General features: G+C 36.6%; 1 protein-coding gene across 1 annotated transcript in view; it reads right to left on the bottom strand.

Moving 5' to 3' along the window:
- The window catches only part of PIGK (phosphatidylinositol glycan anchor biosynthesis class K), a 136895-nt gene that overhangs the window by 40617 nt on the left and 79207 nt on the right, over window positions 1-17071 (bottom strand). Inside the window, exon 10 of the mRNA NM_001077880.1 lies at window positions 9218-9302. Within this exon, the coding sequence (NP_001071348.1) occupies window positions 9218-9302 (85 nt within the window). The remainder of the gene's footprint in view (window positions 1-9217; window positions 9303-17071) is intronic.

The raw sequence follows: 17071 nt of genomic DNA, 5'->3' as shown, positions 1-17071 counted from the left end.
ATCCACACTATAAAGCAACTATGCTGAGGGGCATTCACATCATTTCCAATTTGTTGTGGCCAAAAGCAAGACTGCTGCAAATATCACTGCACTGAGATGCAATGGTTTTGATATATTCAGAGCTCTGCAATGCCAAAGAATGTTTAAACTACCATACAACTGCACTCATTTCACATGCCACCACGGTAATGCTCAAAATCCTTCCAGCTAGGCTTCAACAGTTCATGAACCAAAAACTTCCAGATGTACAAGCTGGATTTTAAAAAAGCAAAGGAACCAGAGGTCAATTGCCAACACTTGTTGGATCATAGAAAAAGAAAGAGAATTCCAGAAAAACATCCACTTCTGCTTCACTGACTAGGCTAAAGCTTTGACTGTGCAATTCACACCAAACTGTGGGAAATTCTTCAAGAGATGGGAATACGAGACCACCTTACCAGCCTCCTGAGAAACCCGTATGCAGGTCAAGAAGCAACAGAACTGGAAATGGAACAACAGGCGGGTACAAAATCTGGAAAGGAGTACATCAATGCTGTATACTGTCCCCACGTCCAAGGAGCAGCAGCTGAGCAGGCAAAGGAGGACCGAGAGGAGCTACTCCACGTTCAAGGTCAGGAGGGGCAGTCAGTGAGGAGATACCCGTCATCCAAGGTAAGGAGCAGTGGCTGCGCTTTGCTGGAGCAGCCGTGAAGACATATCCCACATCCAAGGTAAGAGAAACCCAAGTAAGACGGTAGGTGTTATGAGAGGGCATCAGAGGGCAGACACACTGAAACCATAATCACAGGAAACTAGCCAATCTGATCACACGGACCACAGCCTTGTCTAACTCAAAGAAACTAAGCCATGCCGTGTGGGGCCACCCAAGATGGGAGGGTCATGGTGGAGAAGTCTGACAGAATGTGGCCCACTGGAGAGGGAATGGCAAACCACTTCAGTTTTCTTGCCTTGAAAACCCCATGAACAGTATGAAAAGGCAAAATGATAGGATACTAAAAGAGGAACTCCCTGAGTTGGTAAGTGCCCAATATGCTACTGGAGATCAGTGGAGAAATAACTTCAGAAAGAATGAAGGGATGGAGCCAAAGCAAAAACAATACGCAGCTGTGGATGTGACTGGTGACAGAAGCAAGGTCCGATGCTGTAAAGAGCAATATTGCATAGGAACCTGGAATGTTAGGTCTATGAATCAAGGCAAATTGGAAGTGGTCAAATAGGAGATAGCAAGAGTGAACATCGACATTTTAGGAATCAGCAAACTAAAATGGACTGGAATGGGTGCATTTAGCTCAGATGACCATTACATCTATTACTGTGGGCAGGAATCTCTTAGAAGAAATGGAGTAGCCATCATGGTCAACAAGAGTCCAAAATGCAGTACTTAGATGCAATCTCAAAAACGATAAAATGATATCTGTTCGTTTCCAAGGCAAACCATTCAATATCACAGTAATCCAAGTCTATGCCCCAACCAGTAACGCTGAAGAGGCTGAAGTTGAATGGTTCTGTGAAGACCTACAAGACCTTTTAGAACTAACACCCAAAAAAGATGTCCTTTTCATTATAGGGGAATGGAATGCAAACGTAGGAAGTCAAGAAATACCTGGAGTAACAGGCAAATTTGGCCTTGGAATATGGAATGAAGCAGGGCAAAGGCTAATAGAGTTTTGCCAAGAGAATGCACTGGTCATAGCAAACACCCTCTCCCAACAACACAAGAGAAGACTCTACACATGGACATCACCAGATGGTCAACACTGAAATCAAACTGATTATATTCTTTGCAGCCAAAGATGGAGAAGCTCTATACAGTCAGCAAAAACAAGACTGGGGGCTGACTGTGGCTCAGATCATGAACTCCTTATTGCCAAATTCAGACTGAAATTGAAGAAAGTAGGAAAAACCACTAGACCATTCGGGTATGACCTAAATCAAATCTTTTATGATTACACAAGGGAAGTAAGAAATAGATTTAAGGGACTAGATCTGATAGACAGAATGCCTGATCAACTATGGATGGAGGTTCGTGACATTGTACAGGAGACAGGGATCAAGACCATCCCCATGGAAAAGAAATGCAAAAAAGTAAAATGGCTGTCTGAGGAGGCCTTACAAATAGCTGTGAAAAGAAGAGAAGTGAAAAGCAAAGGAGAAAAGGCAAGATATAAGCATCTGAATGCAGAGTTCCAAAGAACAGCAAGAAGAGATAAGAAAGCCTTCCTCAGCTATCAATGCAAAGAAAGAGAGGAAAACAACAGAATGGGAAAGACTAGAGATCTCTTCAAGAAAATTAGAGATACCAAGGGGACATTTCATGCAAAGATGGGCTCACTTCATGCAAAGATGGTCCATATCATCTTTGGATCTAACAGAAGCATAAGATATTAAGAAGAGGTGGCAAGAATACAGAGAAGAACAGTACAAAAAAGAGCTGCACGACCCAGATAATCACGATGGTGTGATCACTCACCTAGAGCCAGACATCCTGGAATGTGAAGTCAAGTGGGCCTTAGAAAGCATCTCTACGAACAAAGCTAGTGGAGGTGATGGAACTCCAGTTGAGCTATTTCAAATCCTGAAAGATGATGCTGTAAAAGTGCTGCACTCAATATGCCAGAAAATTTGGAAAACTCAGCATGGCCACAGGACTGGAAAAGGTCAGTGTTCATTCCAATCCCAAAGAAAGGCAATGCCAAAGAATGCTCAAACTACTGCACAATTGCAGTCATCTCACACGCTAGTAAAGTAATGCTCAAAATTCTCCAAGCCAGGCTTCAGCAATACGTGAACCGTGAACTTCCAGATTTTCAAGATGGTTTTAAAAAAGGCAGAGGTACCAGAGATCAAATTGCCAACATGCACTGGATCATCGAAAAAGCAAAAGAGTTCCAGAAAAAACATCTATTTCTGCTTTACTGACTATGCCAAAGCCTTTGACTGTGTGGATCACAATAAACTGTGGAAAATTCTGAAAGAGATGGGAATACCAGGCCACCTGACCTGCCTCTTGAGAAACCTATATGCAGGTCAGGAAGCAACAGTTAGAACTGAACATGGAACAAAAGAGTGGTTCCAAATAGGAAAAGGAGTACATCAAGGCTGTATATTGTCACCCTGCTTATTTAACTTATATTCAGAGTACATCATGAGAAACGCTGGGCTGGAAGAAGTACAAGCTGGAATCAAGATTGCTGGGAGAAATATCAATAACCTCAGATATGCAGATGACATCACCCTTATGGCAGAAAGTGAAGAGGAACTAAAAAGCCTCTTGATGAGAGTGAAAGAGGAGAGTGAAAAAAGTTGGCTTAAAGCTCAACATTCATAAAACTAAGATCATGGCATCTGGTCCCATCACTTCATGGCAGATAAATGGGGAAACATTGGACACAGTACCAGACTTTATTTTTTGGGCTCCAAAATCACTGCAGAAGGTGACTGCAGCCATGAAATTAAAAGACACTTACTCCTTGGAAGGAAATTTATGACCAACCTAGATATCATATTCAAAAGTAGAGACATTACTTTGCCAACAAAGGTTTGTCTAGTCAAGGCTATGGTTTTTCCAGTGGTCATGTATGGATGTGAGAATTGGACTGTGAAGAAAGCTGAGCACTGAAGAATTGATGCTTTTGAACTGTGGTGTTGGAGAAGACTCCGAGTGTCCCTTGGACTGCAAGGAGATCCAACCAGTCCATCCTAAAGGAGATCAGTCCTGGGTGTTCATTGGAGGGACTGATGCTGAGGCTGAAACTCCAATATTTTGGCCAACTCATGTGAAGAGTTGTCTCATTGGAAAAGACCCTGATGCTGGGAGGGATTGAGGGCAGGAGGAGAAGGGGACGACAGAGAATGAGATGACTGGATGGCATCAGTGACTCAATGGACATGAGTTTGAGTGAACTCTGGGAGTTGGTGATGGACAGGGAGGCCTGGTGTGCTGTGATTCACGGGGTCGCAAAGAGTCGGACACAGCTGAGCGACTGAACTGAATGAACTGAACTGTCACCCTGCTTATTTAACTTCTGTGCAGAGTACATCATGTGAAATGCTAGGCTGGATAAATCACAAGACGGAATCAAGATTGCTGGGAGAAATAACCACCTCAGATATATGGATGATACCACTCTAATGGCAGAAATCAATGAGGAACTAAAGAGCCTCTTGATGAAGGTGAAAAGAGGAGAGTAAAAAAGCTGGCTTAAAACTGCACATTCAAAAAACTAAGATCATGCATTTGGTTCCATCACTTCATGGCAAATAGATGGAGAAACAATGGAAACAGTGGCAGATTTTTATCTTCTGGGGCTCCAAAATTTGTGAAGACAGTGACTGCAGCCATGAAATTAAAAGACACTTGCTCCTTGGAAGAAAAGCTATGACAAACCTAACCTAAACTTGGAAAGTAGAGATGTTTTTTTGCTGACAAAGGTCTGTATAGTCAAAGCTATGGTTTTTCCATAGTCACATATGGATGTGAGAGCAGGACCATAAAGAAGGCTGAGCGCCGAAGAATCGATGCTTTCGAACTGTGGTGCTGGAGAAGACTCCTGAGAGTCCCTTGGACTGCAACAAGATCAAAGCAGTCAATCCTAAAGGAAATCAGCCCTGAACATTCATCAGAAGGACTGATGCTGAAGCTGAAGCTCCAATAATTTGGCCACCTGATACAAAGAGCTGACTCCGAATAGATACTGATGCTAGGAAAGATTGAAAGCAAGAGGAGAAGGGGATGACAGAGGATGAGATGGTTGGATGGCATCATCAACTTAATGGATGTATGTTTGAGCAAACTCTGGGAGATAGAGAAGGACAGCAAAGCCTGGCATGTTGCAGTCCATGGGGTCGCAAAGAGTTGGACATAACTTAACAACTTAACAACAACAATTGCCATGCTTACCACCAAGTTTAGAACATTTTTACCACTTCAAAAAAAAACAATCCCTATACCCATTTAGAAGTCATTCCTCATTCCCCCACCTCATCCCCATTCTAGACAACCCATAATAGATCTGCCTATTCTAGACATTTCACACAAACAGAACCATACAACATGTGGTCTTTTATGATAGACTTTTACTTAACACACTGTTTTCAAGGATCACCCATGTATACAGGTATCAGTACTTCATTCCCCTTTAATCACTGAATAATGGCCCACTGTATGGATATATTTTATTTGTCCATTAGTTGATCAACACTGTGATGTTTCCAATTATTGGCTATTATAAATAATACTGCTATGACCGCTCACGTACAGGTTTTTGTGTGGATACATGTTTTTACATATGTAGGCTGGAATCATTGGGTCCTATGGTAAATCTACACTTAACCTTTTGAGAAACTGCCAGACTGTTTTCCAACATGTGATTTTAATTTCTGCCAATTTGATGGGCATACAATAATTTTACTTAATTTGTAATGTGTACACTTCCTTAATGAGTTTTAGGCTTTCTTTTCACTCACTAGCCATTTCTGTTTGTTTTTCTCTCATCTGCTTTTCATTTCTTTTGTCTTTTTTTTCCTACTGAGTTTTGTCTTTTATAAACTTTCAAGAATTCTGCTTGTATTTGTGATATTAACCAATTCACTACTGTCTTCTTTGCAAAGATCTTATTTTGATTCTAACCTTAGTGTTTTAATGTTGTGGTATCTTTTGATATATAAAATACTAAATTTTTATGGAGCCAAACATATCTCCTACATTTTTGTGTTCATTAAGAAGTTCTTTCCTACTTTAGATTAAAAATGCAGTTGCCGAAACTTTCTTCTAAAATCTTACTTTACTTTAAGTCTTCATACAAAATTTATTTTATATTACATAGTATGAAATTGAAATTAAGCTGTTTTCCTATTGAAATACTATAATCTTAATCATATATATTTAATGATCAAATCTCATAAATTTTTTTCTTTGAATTCTCTATTCAGGGTTTTTTCAAGCCACAGATCGGGACTGTTTGCTTTTGAAATCAATTCAGTTAAGTTTTATTTGACACTGAAAAGAAAACAAAGAAAATAATGTGCATCACATGTACTGAGGGTAAATGTTTCATAAAACTTTTACTTCTAATTTTTAACACATACATACATCAATGTATGTAAAATGTATTTCTTACTATGAATTATAATAATGTTTGAAATCCAGCCTTTCATTGTATTCCATTAATCTATTTATCTATTCCTTTGTCCATACATATTTATATGATTCAAGAGGCTATGTTTTCTTTTATATACCTTCTTTGTCTATTATTAGATATTTGTTCTTCCACATGAACTATGTGGTCATTTTCTTTTTCTAACATTAAAAAAAAAAAAAACTTGCTTCTATTCTAATTAGAACTGCTAATTTGGGAGAATTATACTTTATGATATTAAGTTCCCTGCCCCATCAAATACTTGGTATAACTTTCTGCTTATGAAACGTAGTATGCTTCCATGATTCTTATGCTGTAAGTTCTATAGTTTACTTGCCAAATGTACTTCCTAAGTATTTTATAGTTCCCTTCATTGTGAAAGAACATTGTTCCCATTTCCATTTTGTGTAGTTATTATAAATATAAAGAAGCACCAGTTTTATTCATCTTATGTCTGACTATCTCACCAGATTCTCTTCTTACTTCTACTGCTTATAACTTGAATGTCTTGGATTTCCTAGATGTGCAATCATGTATGCTAGGACACCTAAAAAAAGTAAATAATTTGGCAGTATAAAATGGCAATATTGAAATCTTATCTATCTCCTCATTGTAACACACAGTTTAAGTAATATAAACAAGAAATTAATTACTCAAATGACTGAAATACATTCCTCTCTCTCACTCTCTGGTATTTCTCGAGTTGCTCTTCATGTTAAGCCCTGTGCCTGGCTCCTCCTCTCTCATTTTCTAAACTGTGCCCTGGCTTCTGATGCCTAGGTGGTAGGGAAAAGAGATGCTCTGGCTCTCACTATACCATTGCACACACACACACACACACACACACGTATATATCTCCATCCATTCAGACATATGCAAACATGGCACAAGACAAGATGCTGAAAAAAATATCAAGAAATCAAGGACATCCAGAAAGACAATCAAATAGAAGATATGGTGGCACTAGTGGTAAAAAAAAACCCACCTACCAAGGCAGGAGACATAAGAGACTCGAGAGACATGGGTTTGGTCCCTGGTTCAGGAAGATGCCCTGCAGGAGGAAATTGCAATCTACTCCAGTAAGCTGGCCTGAAGAATGCCATGGACAGAGGAGCCTATGGGCTACAGTCCATGGGGTTGCAAAGAGTCAGACACAACTGAAATGACTGGGCACACAGAGGATAAGATATGTGAATAAATAACATTATTTCAAATAAGAATGACACACACTCCAAAACAGAGATAGGTAAAGCATGACTCAAGATGAGAAGAAAAACAGTTACTTACAGTACAAAAACACACTATTATAGGTGGAGGTTAAATATATACTTCAATAACACTATAATACAGATATATTACATATTTTGAAGTTTTATGGGATTGGCTGCACCTAATTATTATATACATTACTATTCTTTTAGGGGAAAAAATGGCTTTCAAATAATTCACTTATAAGTGAACTCCTAGCAACATACTCGACAGACAATTCTAACAGTTTCAAACTTGTAGTATTGTCAATAAAGGGAAATAAGGGGAAAAATGATCTTTCCTGATTACCCCTTGAGAACAAAATTAATGTTATTCAATATAAAGAAAAAGAAATTCCTATCATGAATCTTAAAATAAAAATTTTATAAATTCAGGTACTATAAAAATTTCATTATAATTGTTTATAATTCAGTGTTAAAATTAATATAGCTTCTTATAATGCCAAGAATATCATCATAAAAATTTTGACCAGGGTAAAAGTTTTTCATCTTTGAATTCACACAGTGTATATAACAGCAGTTTATTGGTTCATTCACGCTATAAAAATATGACTGACATTTCATCTGGTCAACCATCTTAAAGGTTAACTCTTGTTTCCTATTTTAGATTTTATTCTAGGTGAAGTGTTGTGCACAGATTCTATTTACCTATTCTGAACAAACCACAAACTGTTTCATTGCTCACTCTTACTGTTAAGAACATATTGACTTGCTGCCTGCTCTGCTGTTAAATTCATTTATGCTGAGAGTCAGGCATGAAGACAGAATTTTAAATGTGACATTTGCAGGCTGTTAGGTCATTTAAGCTCTGACAACACCAGGGAATTCCTGACATATAACTGGACCTGATTACCAACCACAGATAGACTGTGGGCAAATTTTAGACCACTTTTTGTAATTTCCCATAGAATTTTAATATTCAATTTTAACATCCATGAAAAGATCTATATAGCCAACATTTTAAAGTAAAAGCCTATTTCTTTTAATAAACTCAACCTGGTACTCATAATCAATCTGTATCTGCTAAATAAAAATTCTTTTGATTGGCAAAGACATACGGAAAGACTCAACAGTAATTAACATTTGTGAAAATTCTGACAAATTCTGACGTTTAAGGGCTTTTAATATTTCCTATAATCTATAGCCTCTGATAAATATGGTAGGTCTATAGGCCATAACTCTCATCAACAAACCTCTTTTAAAATTCTTAGATTCTGGTCTAGCAGGGAGGACTTTATATGCTGTCAGAATTACAGTACAAAATCAAAGTTTAAAAACTTACCACACTGCCTTCTCTAAGATTACAGTAATGTAGAAGGGATGATAGAGTCATTATAATTGGAAATGAAAAAACTACCCATATGACATTTAGAATTACACTTTACAAAGGTTGATAATGGGGTGGGGTGGAAGAAGTAGGGAAAGATTTCTTTCTCATTTTAGCTACTCAAAGAAATTATACCAAATGATATTTTTTCAGCATTTTCTTTGTCATTAACAAGTACCATATACAATGGTTCAAATGAAAGTTCTCTGAAATTGTCTTGTTGTTAAGTAATGCACAAAAGATAATTCTGATTCTACCCTGTATTTTATATAAGCAATAATTCTACTGTTAAACAGCAAGTAGCCTTTTAATACTGCGCTTTGAATGAGATTTCCAACTGTAAGAGGTGGAGTCTAAATAGGGCTAGACAGCCTGGAATGCCTTTCAGCTATAGCACATTGATTCTGAAAAACCTAACAAAAGCAATTACTTTTCAGAGATTAAAAATCTTGTTTCTTTCAAAAGAATAAAAATGGAAAGCAAACCTGGTGTATTATCTGAGCTACAGGAAGTTGTTCAGCGTATTTCAGAGGTTCCATTAGTTCCTCAACCATCTGGTCTTTCTTATAGCTGGAAAAAAAAATTAAAAAATACAAAGCTAAAGTATATTTTTGTAAATATGGCAAATACTTAAACATATCAAATATGAACTATATTAAAAATATATATATATCTGAGATTGTAAAATAAGCAGTATTTGTCAATAATCTATGAAAAATAATCTAAGGATAATTTTTAAATGATACAACCATATATACATTCAGATTGCATAAAATTACTATTTAATAAGACTACTTAACATCACATAATAGTCTCATCCTGTCTTTCACTCTGAGACTTAAAAATGTTTAAGAACTCCATGTTCACTGCATATGCTTTTAAAGGTCTTCAAAATCTGGCTCCAACTATTCAAGCCTCATCTTCAGCAACTCCTCCTCTACGTCCGAATTAACAGTTTCAGCCATGCCCATCTACTGGTCCCCTGCCAGTGGGCCTTGTATTCTCATGACTCTGATTTTCTTCATTCTGTTCCCTATTTGGACCAATCAAAGCTCCCTTTTTATTTACTCTTCTTTCAAATATAGTAATTTATTTAGATCTTAGGTGTGCTTTTTTTTACCACCTTGAAGACAAAAATCATGTCTTATTCTTCTTTGTATAGCCACTATTTACCATATAATGAAGACTCAATAAATGTTTGCTGAATGAATATATGAATAAAATAAAGACAATAATAACTCTCTGAGAGGTTATTCTATATGGAAAATATTTTAATACTTATATTTCAATGAGATGCAGAATTGACACAACACATACCTGATGGTATAAAAGAGTAAAGTGCAGAGTAAGAATAAAATCTCCCCAAATGAAGAAAACTACAAAAAAAGTTCTTAAAAAAGTATCAACATTTACAAAATAGCAAATAAACATTAGATTTTAAAACAGCAAGACTGAAACACATTTAAACTTTCAATTACCTTTTATTCCTGTAAACATCACCTTATCAACTTAAATTTAAAAACTGAAACCTTGAATTACCTTGAAAAATAAACAAGACTAGTATAAATCTCTAGTTAAGAAATCTGATGATGAGAAATCTGGAATCTCTCCCAATAAAAAGGCAAATATACAAATAAGGACAAAATTTTGTACATAAGAGTTTAAAAGACCTCTTAGATAGGTAAAAGTTTATATATACTTTGCAGATTAGCATAAATATAATTAATTGGAGGAACTTTGAAGACGCTCACTATTGATGAAAAAACTGTCTTAAAATATTGCTTTATAGAGACAGAAAATAGAAGGGTGGTTTCCAGGAGCAAAAGAGGAGAGAAGGGGGAATTACTAATGGGTAGTAATTCCAGTATTAAAAGATGAAAAAAGTTCTGGAGGTAGACACAGATAAAGACAAAGCCCTCATGAAGATACCAGGGGAAGATTTAACCATCTATAAATCAACGAGAGGCTTTATAAGAAAACAATCCTGTCAACACCTTGATCTTGGACTTCCAGCTTCCAGAATTGTGAGGAAATAAATTTCTGTTGCTTAAGCACTCAGTCTGTGGTACTTTGTTATGGTAGCCCTCACAAATTATATTAGAGTATACAATTAAAAATAAAATAAATATTCACTGACCAAAAATAACCCACATTATTTTTAAACATTTCACAATATACCACCTTTTAAAGCTCTATCTATATTTTTAGGTATACAAAACATACACCAAGCAACAAAAGGAAAATAGATTAAATAATATCCAATTTAAAATTTTTGTGCTTCAAAATACACTACCAAGAAAGTGAAAAACCCAAAAAATGGAGGAAAATTTTTGCAAATCATACATCTGGGAATACCAGACCACCTGACCTGCCTCTTGAGAAGTCTGTATGCGGGTCAGGAAGCAACAGTGAGAACTGGACATGAAACAACAGACTGATTCCAAATAGGAAAAGGAGTATGTCAAGGCTGTATATTGTCACCCTACTTATTTAACTTATATGCAGAGTACATCATGAGAAATGCTGGGCTGGAAGAAACACAAGCTAGAATCAAGATTACCAGGAGAAATATCAATAATCTCAGATATGCAGATGACACCACCCTTATGGCAGAAAGTGAAGAGGAACTAAAAAGCCTCTTGATGAAAGTGAAAGTGGAGAGTGAAAAAGTTGGCTTAAAGCTCAACATTCAGAAAATGAAGATCATGGCATCCGGTCCCATCAATTCATGGCAAATAGATGGGGAAACAATGGAAACAGTGACTGACTTTATTTTGGGGGGGCTCCAAAACCACTGCAGATGGTGATTGCAGCCATGAAATTAAAAGACGCTTACTCCTTGGAAGGAAAGTTATGACCAACCTAGACAGCATATTCAAAAGCAGAGACATTACTTTATCATCTAGTCAAGGCTATGGTTTTTCCAGTAGTCATGTATGGATGTGAGAGTTGGACTATAAAGAAAGCTGAGCGCTGAAGAATTAGATGTTTTTGAACTGTGGTGTTGGAGAAGACTCTTGAGAGTCCCTTGGACTGCAAGGAGATCCAGCCAGTCCATCCTAAAGGAGATCAGTCCTGAGTGTTCATTGGAAGACTGATGCTGAAGCTGAAACTCCATTACTTTGGCCACCTGATGTGAAGAACTGACTCATTTGAAAAGACCCTGATGCTGGGAAAGAGTGAAGGCAAGAAGAGAAGGGGACGACAGAGGATGAGATGGTTGGATAGCATCACTGACTCAATGGACATGAGTTTGGGTAAACTCCAGGAGTTGGTGATGGACAGAGAGGCCTGGGGTGCTACGGTCCATGGGGTCACAAAGAGTCAGACACGATTAAGCGACTGAACTGAACTGATACATCTGAAAAAATAATGGTATCAAAACTATATTACAACTCAACAATAAAAAGATAAATAATTCATTAAAAAATTTTCCTTCCTCATTAAGGATATTTCTAAGTGAAACTGGAATGTTTGTGGGTTGTTTTTTTTTACTGTATGTCTGTGATAGGAAAGAATACAATGACTACTCAGTATAGTTTGGTGCTATTGCCTTGATTAAGGCACCAGAAGTTTCAATAAATATCTGCTGGGGAAAAAATTAGTGTAGATAAGATCACTGAAGTAATTCTAAGAGTAAGTAGAAATATGAAAAATTCTTCTAAAAATACAAAGTAATAACATATAAATTGGAATTCATTTTACTCATAAAATGTCTCTCAATCAATATAAAAGATACAAAAATATTAGAAATCTAATATTAATAATTCATTTTAACATTTTTAAAAATGACAAGTAGCTGTTGCAAAAAATTTCAACTTCTTTTTCCTTATTTTATTTTTTCTGAACCATTTTAAAGTTGCAAATATCATGATAGGTCTCATCTAAACACTTCAGCATGTATCAACCAATGATAGGTTTGAAAATTTTCTTTTTCTTGTTTTTGCCCAGCTGCGCAGCTTTCAGGATCTTAGTTCCCCAACCAGGGATCACACCACGCCTCTGACCCCAGCAGTGAAAGCACTGAGTCCTAACCGTTAGGGAATACCCTTGAAAATTTTCTTAATAACTGCAGCATTTTTTAAAAAGTCACTCAAAGTGCAATTCCCAAGTAATCTTGGTTATCACTATGGATTTTGACCTTTTTACTTATTCAATCCCACAACAAATTACTCATTTTGAATTTCTTGAAAATGTCCATCATTTTCTTGCTATGTATATATTGCTAAAGGTGTGATGTCAAACTGATTTTATTCCTATTTTAATTACTCTCATTTTTAATTTATTTAAAAAATAAAACTATTTTTTTTATTTTTTTGGCTTGAAGGCTCAGGTGGTCTTTTTCTTTCATTTTAAAGTCTAATACTAATATATAGGATATAGCTAAGAGTTCTAGATCAATCAATTCTCCCAGGTACCTGGGGGCCCTTTCAAGATGGAAATGCAAGTCTCCTTTTGTTTTAGAAAGTTTGTTTTATTATAATTTTAAATATTATTTCTGTTCATTTCCCATTTATTTTTCTAGTTCAATGTCTTGATCTAAATATATTGGATCTTCTCTTTCTCTCTGAGCCTTTTATCTATCTTATTTCAATTTCACTTTCATGATTTTTTTTCATTTCTAGTCTTTATGTCTCTTACTGAACTTTTGGTAATATCTATCTTACCTTGGGTACCTTGTAATTTACTTTTCATTTGTGAAATGATTTTTGTCTTTTTTTGTTGATTTTCTTTCCAGAGTTCAGTCAGCTCCTATTTCATACATCTTTCTATTCATTGTCCATTTCAATTGTGAGTTTTGAAGTGTCTGATTCATGGAGTTCTTTCATAATGCAATTGCTTGTGTAATGTAAGTTATTTATATTTGAGTATTATATCTTGGCTTCCCTGGTGGCTCAGACGGTAAGAATGTACCTGCAATGCAGGAGACCTCAGTTTGATCCTTGGGTTGGAAAGATCCCCTGGAGAAGGGAATGGCTACCCACTCCAGTATTCTCGCCTGGAAAATTTCATGGACAGAGGAACCTGGAGGGCTACAGTCCATAGGATTGCAAAAAGTTGGACACAACTGAGCAACTAACACTTTGACTTTTATCTTAGTTTTCCTTTTTTGTGCCTTTCTTTTCTTTATTTTTCCTCTCATTCTCTGTGTAGTGAGCGTGTTTAGAAGATTTGGTTTTAGTTTTCTGCTTTCTTATAGTAACTCTGTATGGATGTTGCCTTCTGTTTTTACTGAAAAGCATCTGCATTGTTTTTTCTAGATGCAGCAATACAGTAAGCTATCTTGTGATGGGGGAAGAAAGGAGATAAGTTGGCTTATTAGGTTTCTCTCCATTCAACAGCACCCTCCTCTGTGGCTACAATAAAGTATAGACTTTTTAATACATTTATTTTTTGTGGTAGTGGTGAGAACAGAATTTGTCCTTTTTTTTTTCCCCCTCTCATCTCCTTTGGACCCCTATGTGTAGTTGCTTTTTTGTTTCCCTTCACTACCAAGACTCCAAGGGACACCTCCTCCTTCCTTGCAAACTATCATCTATTTCCTCAGAATTAACGCTTTCCCAATACTCTCACCTAAGTCAAATCACCCCCACTTTCTAGACCCCATATCTCCTATCTTTAGTAGCTACGGCCCTAGCAAGTAGTCCATGTTTACAGTAGAATTCAGGAACTAAGAAAACGATCAATGTTAATTCCAATCTATACATGGCTACCATTCTAAGGGAAACCTGGAATTTTCTCTTGCAAAACAGTAAAGTTCTCTTTCTTAAAGCTACTCATTATTCCTTTTATTTAACATTTGAGTTCCTCCTAAAAAGATATATTTTTCTTTTTTTTTAAGATATATTTTTCTATTATCTCTTTCCAAGATCCTTCACTAAGACATCTACTTTAAAAAGAGTAGTTTCTGCATGCAAAAAGCTATACATTCCTTTTCTTACTTTACTGTTTCTTTTAAAAAAAAAACAATAGGAATGGAATTTGCTTACACTACAGAAGAATTGTAGATACAATACAGTGATGCTACCATCTTAAATCAAAATCCAATTAAAATATTGTCCAAATCCTTTGCCAAAGTAAATAAAATTCTGCTGGCAAAATTCTGAAACCCACAAAGTTAGTCTTTACAAACGTTTGTTTGTTTTGAGTTCTTTTTATTCTTTCAAAATGCCCAGTTCCCTCAAAAATCTTTCTCCTCTGTTGTATCCAGCACTCTTAAAATAACACTGTAAAATTATTAATGCACCCACATATAAGGTCACCTCTAATTCAGAAAAAGGTGAGGTATTATTCCATATTGCCATATAGAGATTAGATTATTCAAGTATAAGATGGCCTAGTTTACTGTGGGCAGAAGACTAAAGCATCTTTTCAAACACTAGAAATACACCCAACAAAAAGAACAGAAAAACAGACACACTGTGCTCTACCAGACACAAACTAAAAATTAGGATCATCAATAAATAATTCAAGACACATGATGTAGGGTACTGTAAAATCATTAGGAAGAAATTCTTTAAACACACCAGAAACAGAAGCTAGCCAAAGTTAGTGTTACTTCTTGAACATGAGCAACTAAAAGAATTTTTTGAAACTAAAAGTATATAAAGAAATCAAGTTAATTTCTTAATACAATCCTGCTGGGGGAAAAAAAGCACAGAAAAATTTCCACTCCTCAACTGCATTAATAAAACACCCAAGCATTCGTATAATGGCCAACACATATTGTTGTGTGAGATATACTTGACAAACCTGCAGCCCTATGACATTCCTGAAAGTTTAAAGACACTCTAAGGGAAAAGACAACTCAAATTTATTGGTCGATAGAGACAAACACAAAATGCTATTACAACTCCAAAACATCCCAAGAGTCACTGAAGATTATTTTTGTGAAGACAGGTTATATAGAAATGACACAACAATCTAATGCATCTTCTCCCTCTGGAGAAGGAAATGGCACCCCACTCCAGTATTCTTGCCTGGGAAATCCCATGGACAGAGGAGCCGGGTGGCCTACAGTCCACAGGGTCACAAAGAGTCAGACACGACTGAGCTACTCCACTTTCACTTTCACTTTCCACACTCACAGCATCACCATTCTTCTAATTGTCAAATTACAACCTTGCAAGCAAAGACACAGCCTTGGCTATTACCTACTTTAAAGAAGCACATGGAAGATAATGAGCTGGGGAAAGAAACATCATTGAGGTAGGGAACAGAAAGTTAACTCCCAAGAGAAATAAGGTTACATGAGCTTATGGCCCAACTGCTGACATGCATCTTTTTTACCATCAGCATGCAGTTAGGTAGCATATCAGTTAAAAAAGAACATCAGTTTAAAAAGATCACATACCAGTTAAAAAAGAATACCTCCCAAGAAATTTAGTAAAGTGAATATAACGAAATCCTGGAAAACCAAGCTCTAATTCTCACTGAAGGACCTCTTATCAGGTAAGCAGACTTCGCAGAAATTCTCCAAACCAGCAAATGTGTATATTCATAAGGAATAATCTTTGTAGAGTCAAAGGCAATTTTAAAATAGCAGTTAGTCAGAAGAAATCCTGTCAAAATTACTGAGCACTTCTCAGGAACCTGTCTGCCAATGCAGGAGATGTTAGAAACATAGGTTCATTCAACTGGGTTGGGAAGATCCCCTGGAGAAACGCATGGCAACCCATTCCAGTATGCTTGCCTAGAGAATCCCATGGACAGAGGAACCTGCAGGGCTACAGTCCATGGGTTGCAAAGAATCGGACGTGACTGAAGCAACTTAGCATGCCTGCATCTAGTAGGTACACATAACTGAAGTTACAAATGTGTGTTGTTCTAGTCATTTTATTTTGCTTAAATATATATGTATACATGAAAGTATGCAGAATATTCATAGTTTAATTAATAAATTATATTCTACATTCAAACAGATAACAAAACATAAGAGACAAAGAACTCATACAACTCAACATCAAAAAAACAAACAACCTAATTAAAAAATGGGCAGAGGACCTGAACAGAAATTTTTCCGAAGACATATAGCTTAGCTGCTTGTCGTGTCCGACTCTGTGCGACCCTATGGTCTGTAGCCTGCCAGGCTCCTCTGTCCATTCTCTAGGCAAGAGTACTAGAGTGGGTTGTCATGGCCTCCTCCAGGGGATCTTTCCAACCCAGGGATCGAAGCCGGGTCTCCTGCATTGCAGGCAGTCTTTACCACTGAGCCACCAGGGAAGCCCAAAGACATATAGAGAACCAACAGATACACGAAAAGATGCTCAACATCACTAATCATCAGGAAAATGCAAATCAAAACCACAGTGAGATACCACCTCATACCTGTCAAGATG

This window comes from Bos taurus, chromosome 3 (assembly GCF_002263795.3).
Source record: "Bos taurus isolate L1 Dominette 01449 registration number 42190680 breed Hereford chromosome 3, ARS-UCD2.0, whole genome shotgun sequence".
In the NCBI taxonomy this organism is placed as follows: Eukaryota; Metazoa; Chordata; class Mammalia; order Artiodactyla; family Bovidae; genus Bos; species Bos taurus.
Note: the sequence above shows the minus strand (reverse complement) of the source record. Positions and strands in the feature narration are given on the sequence as shown.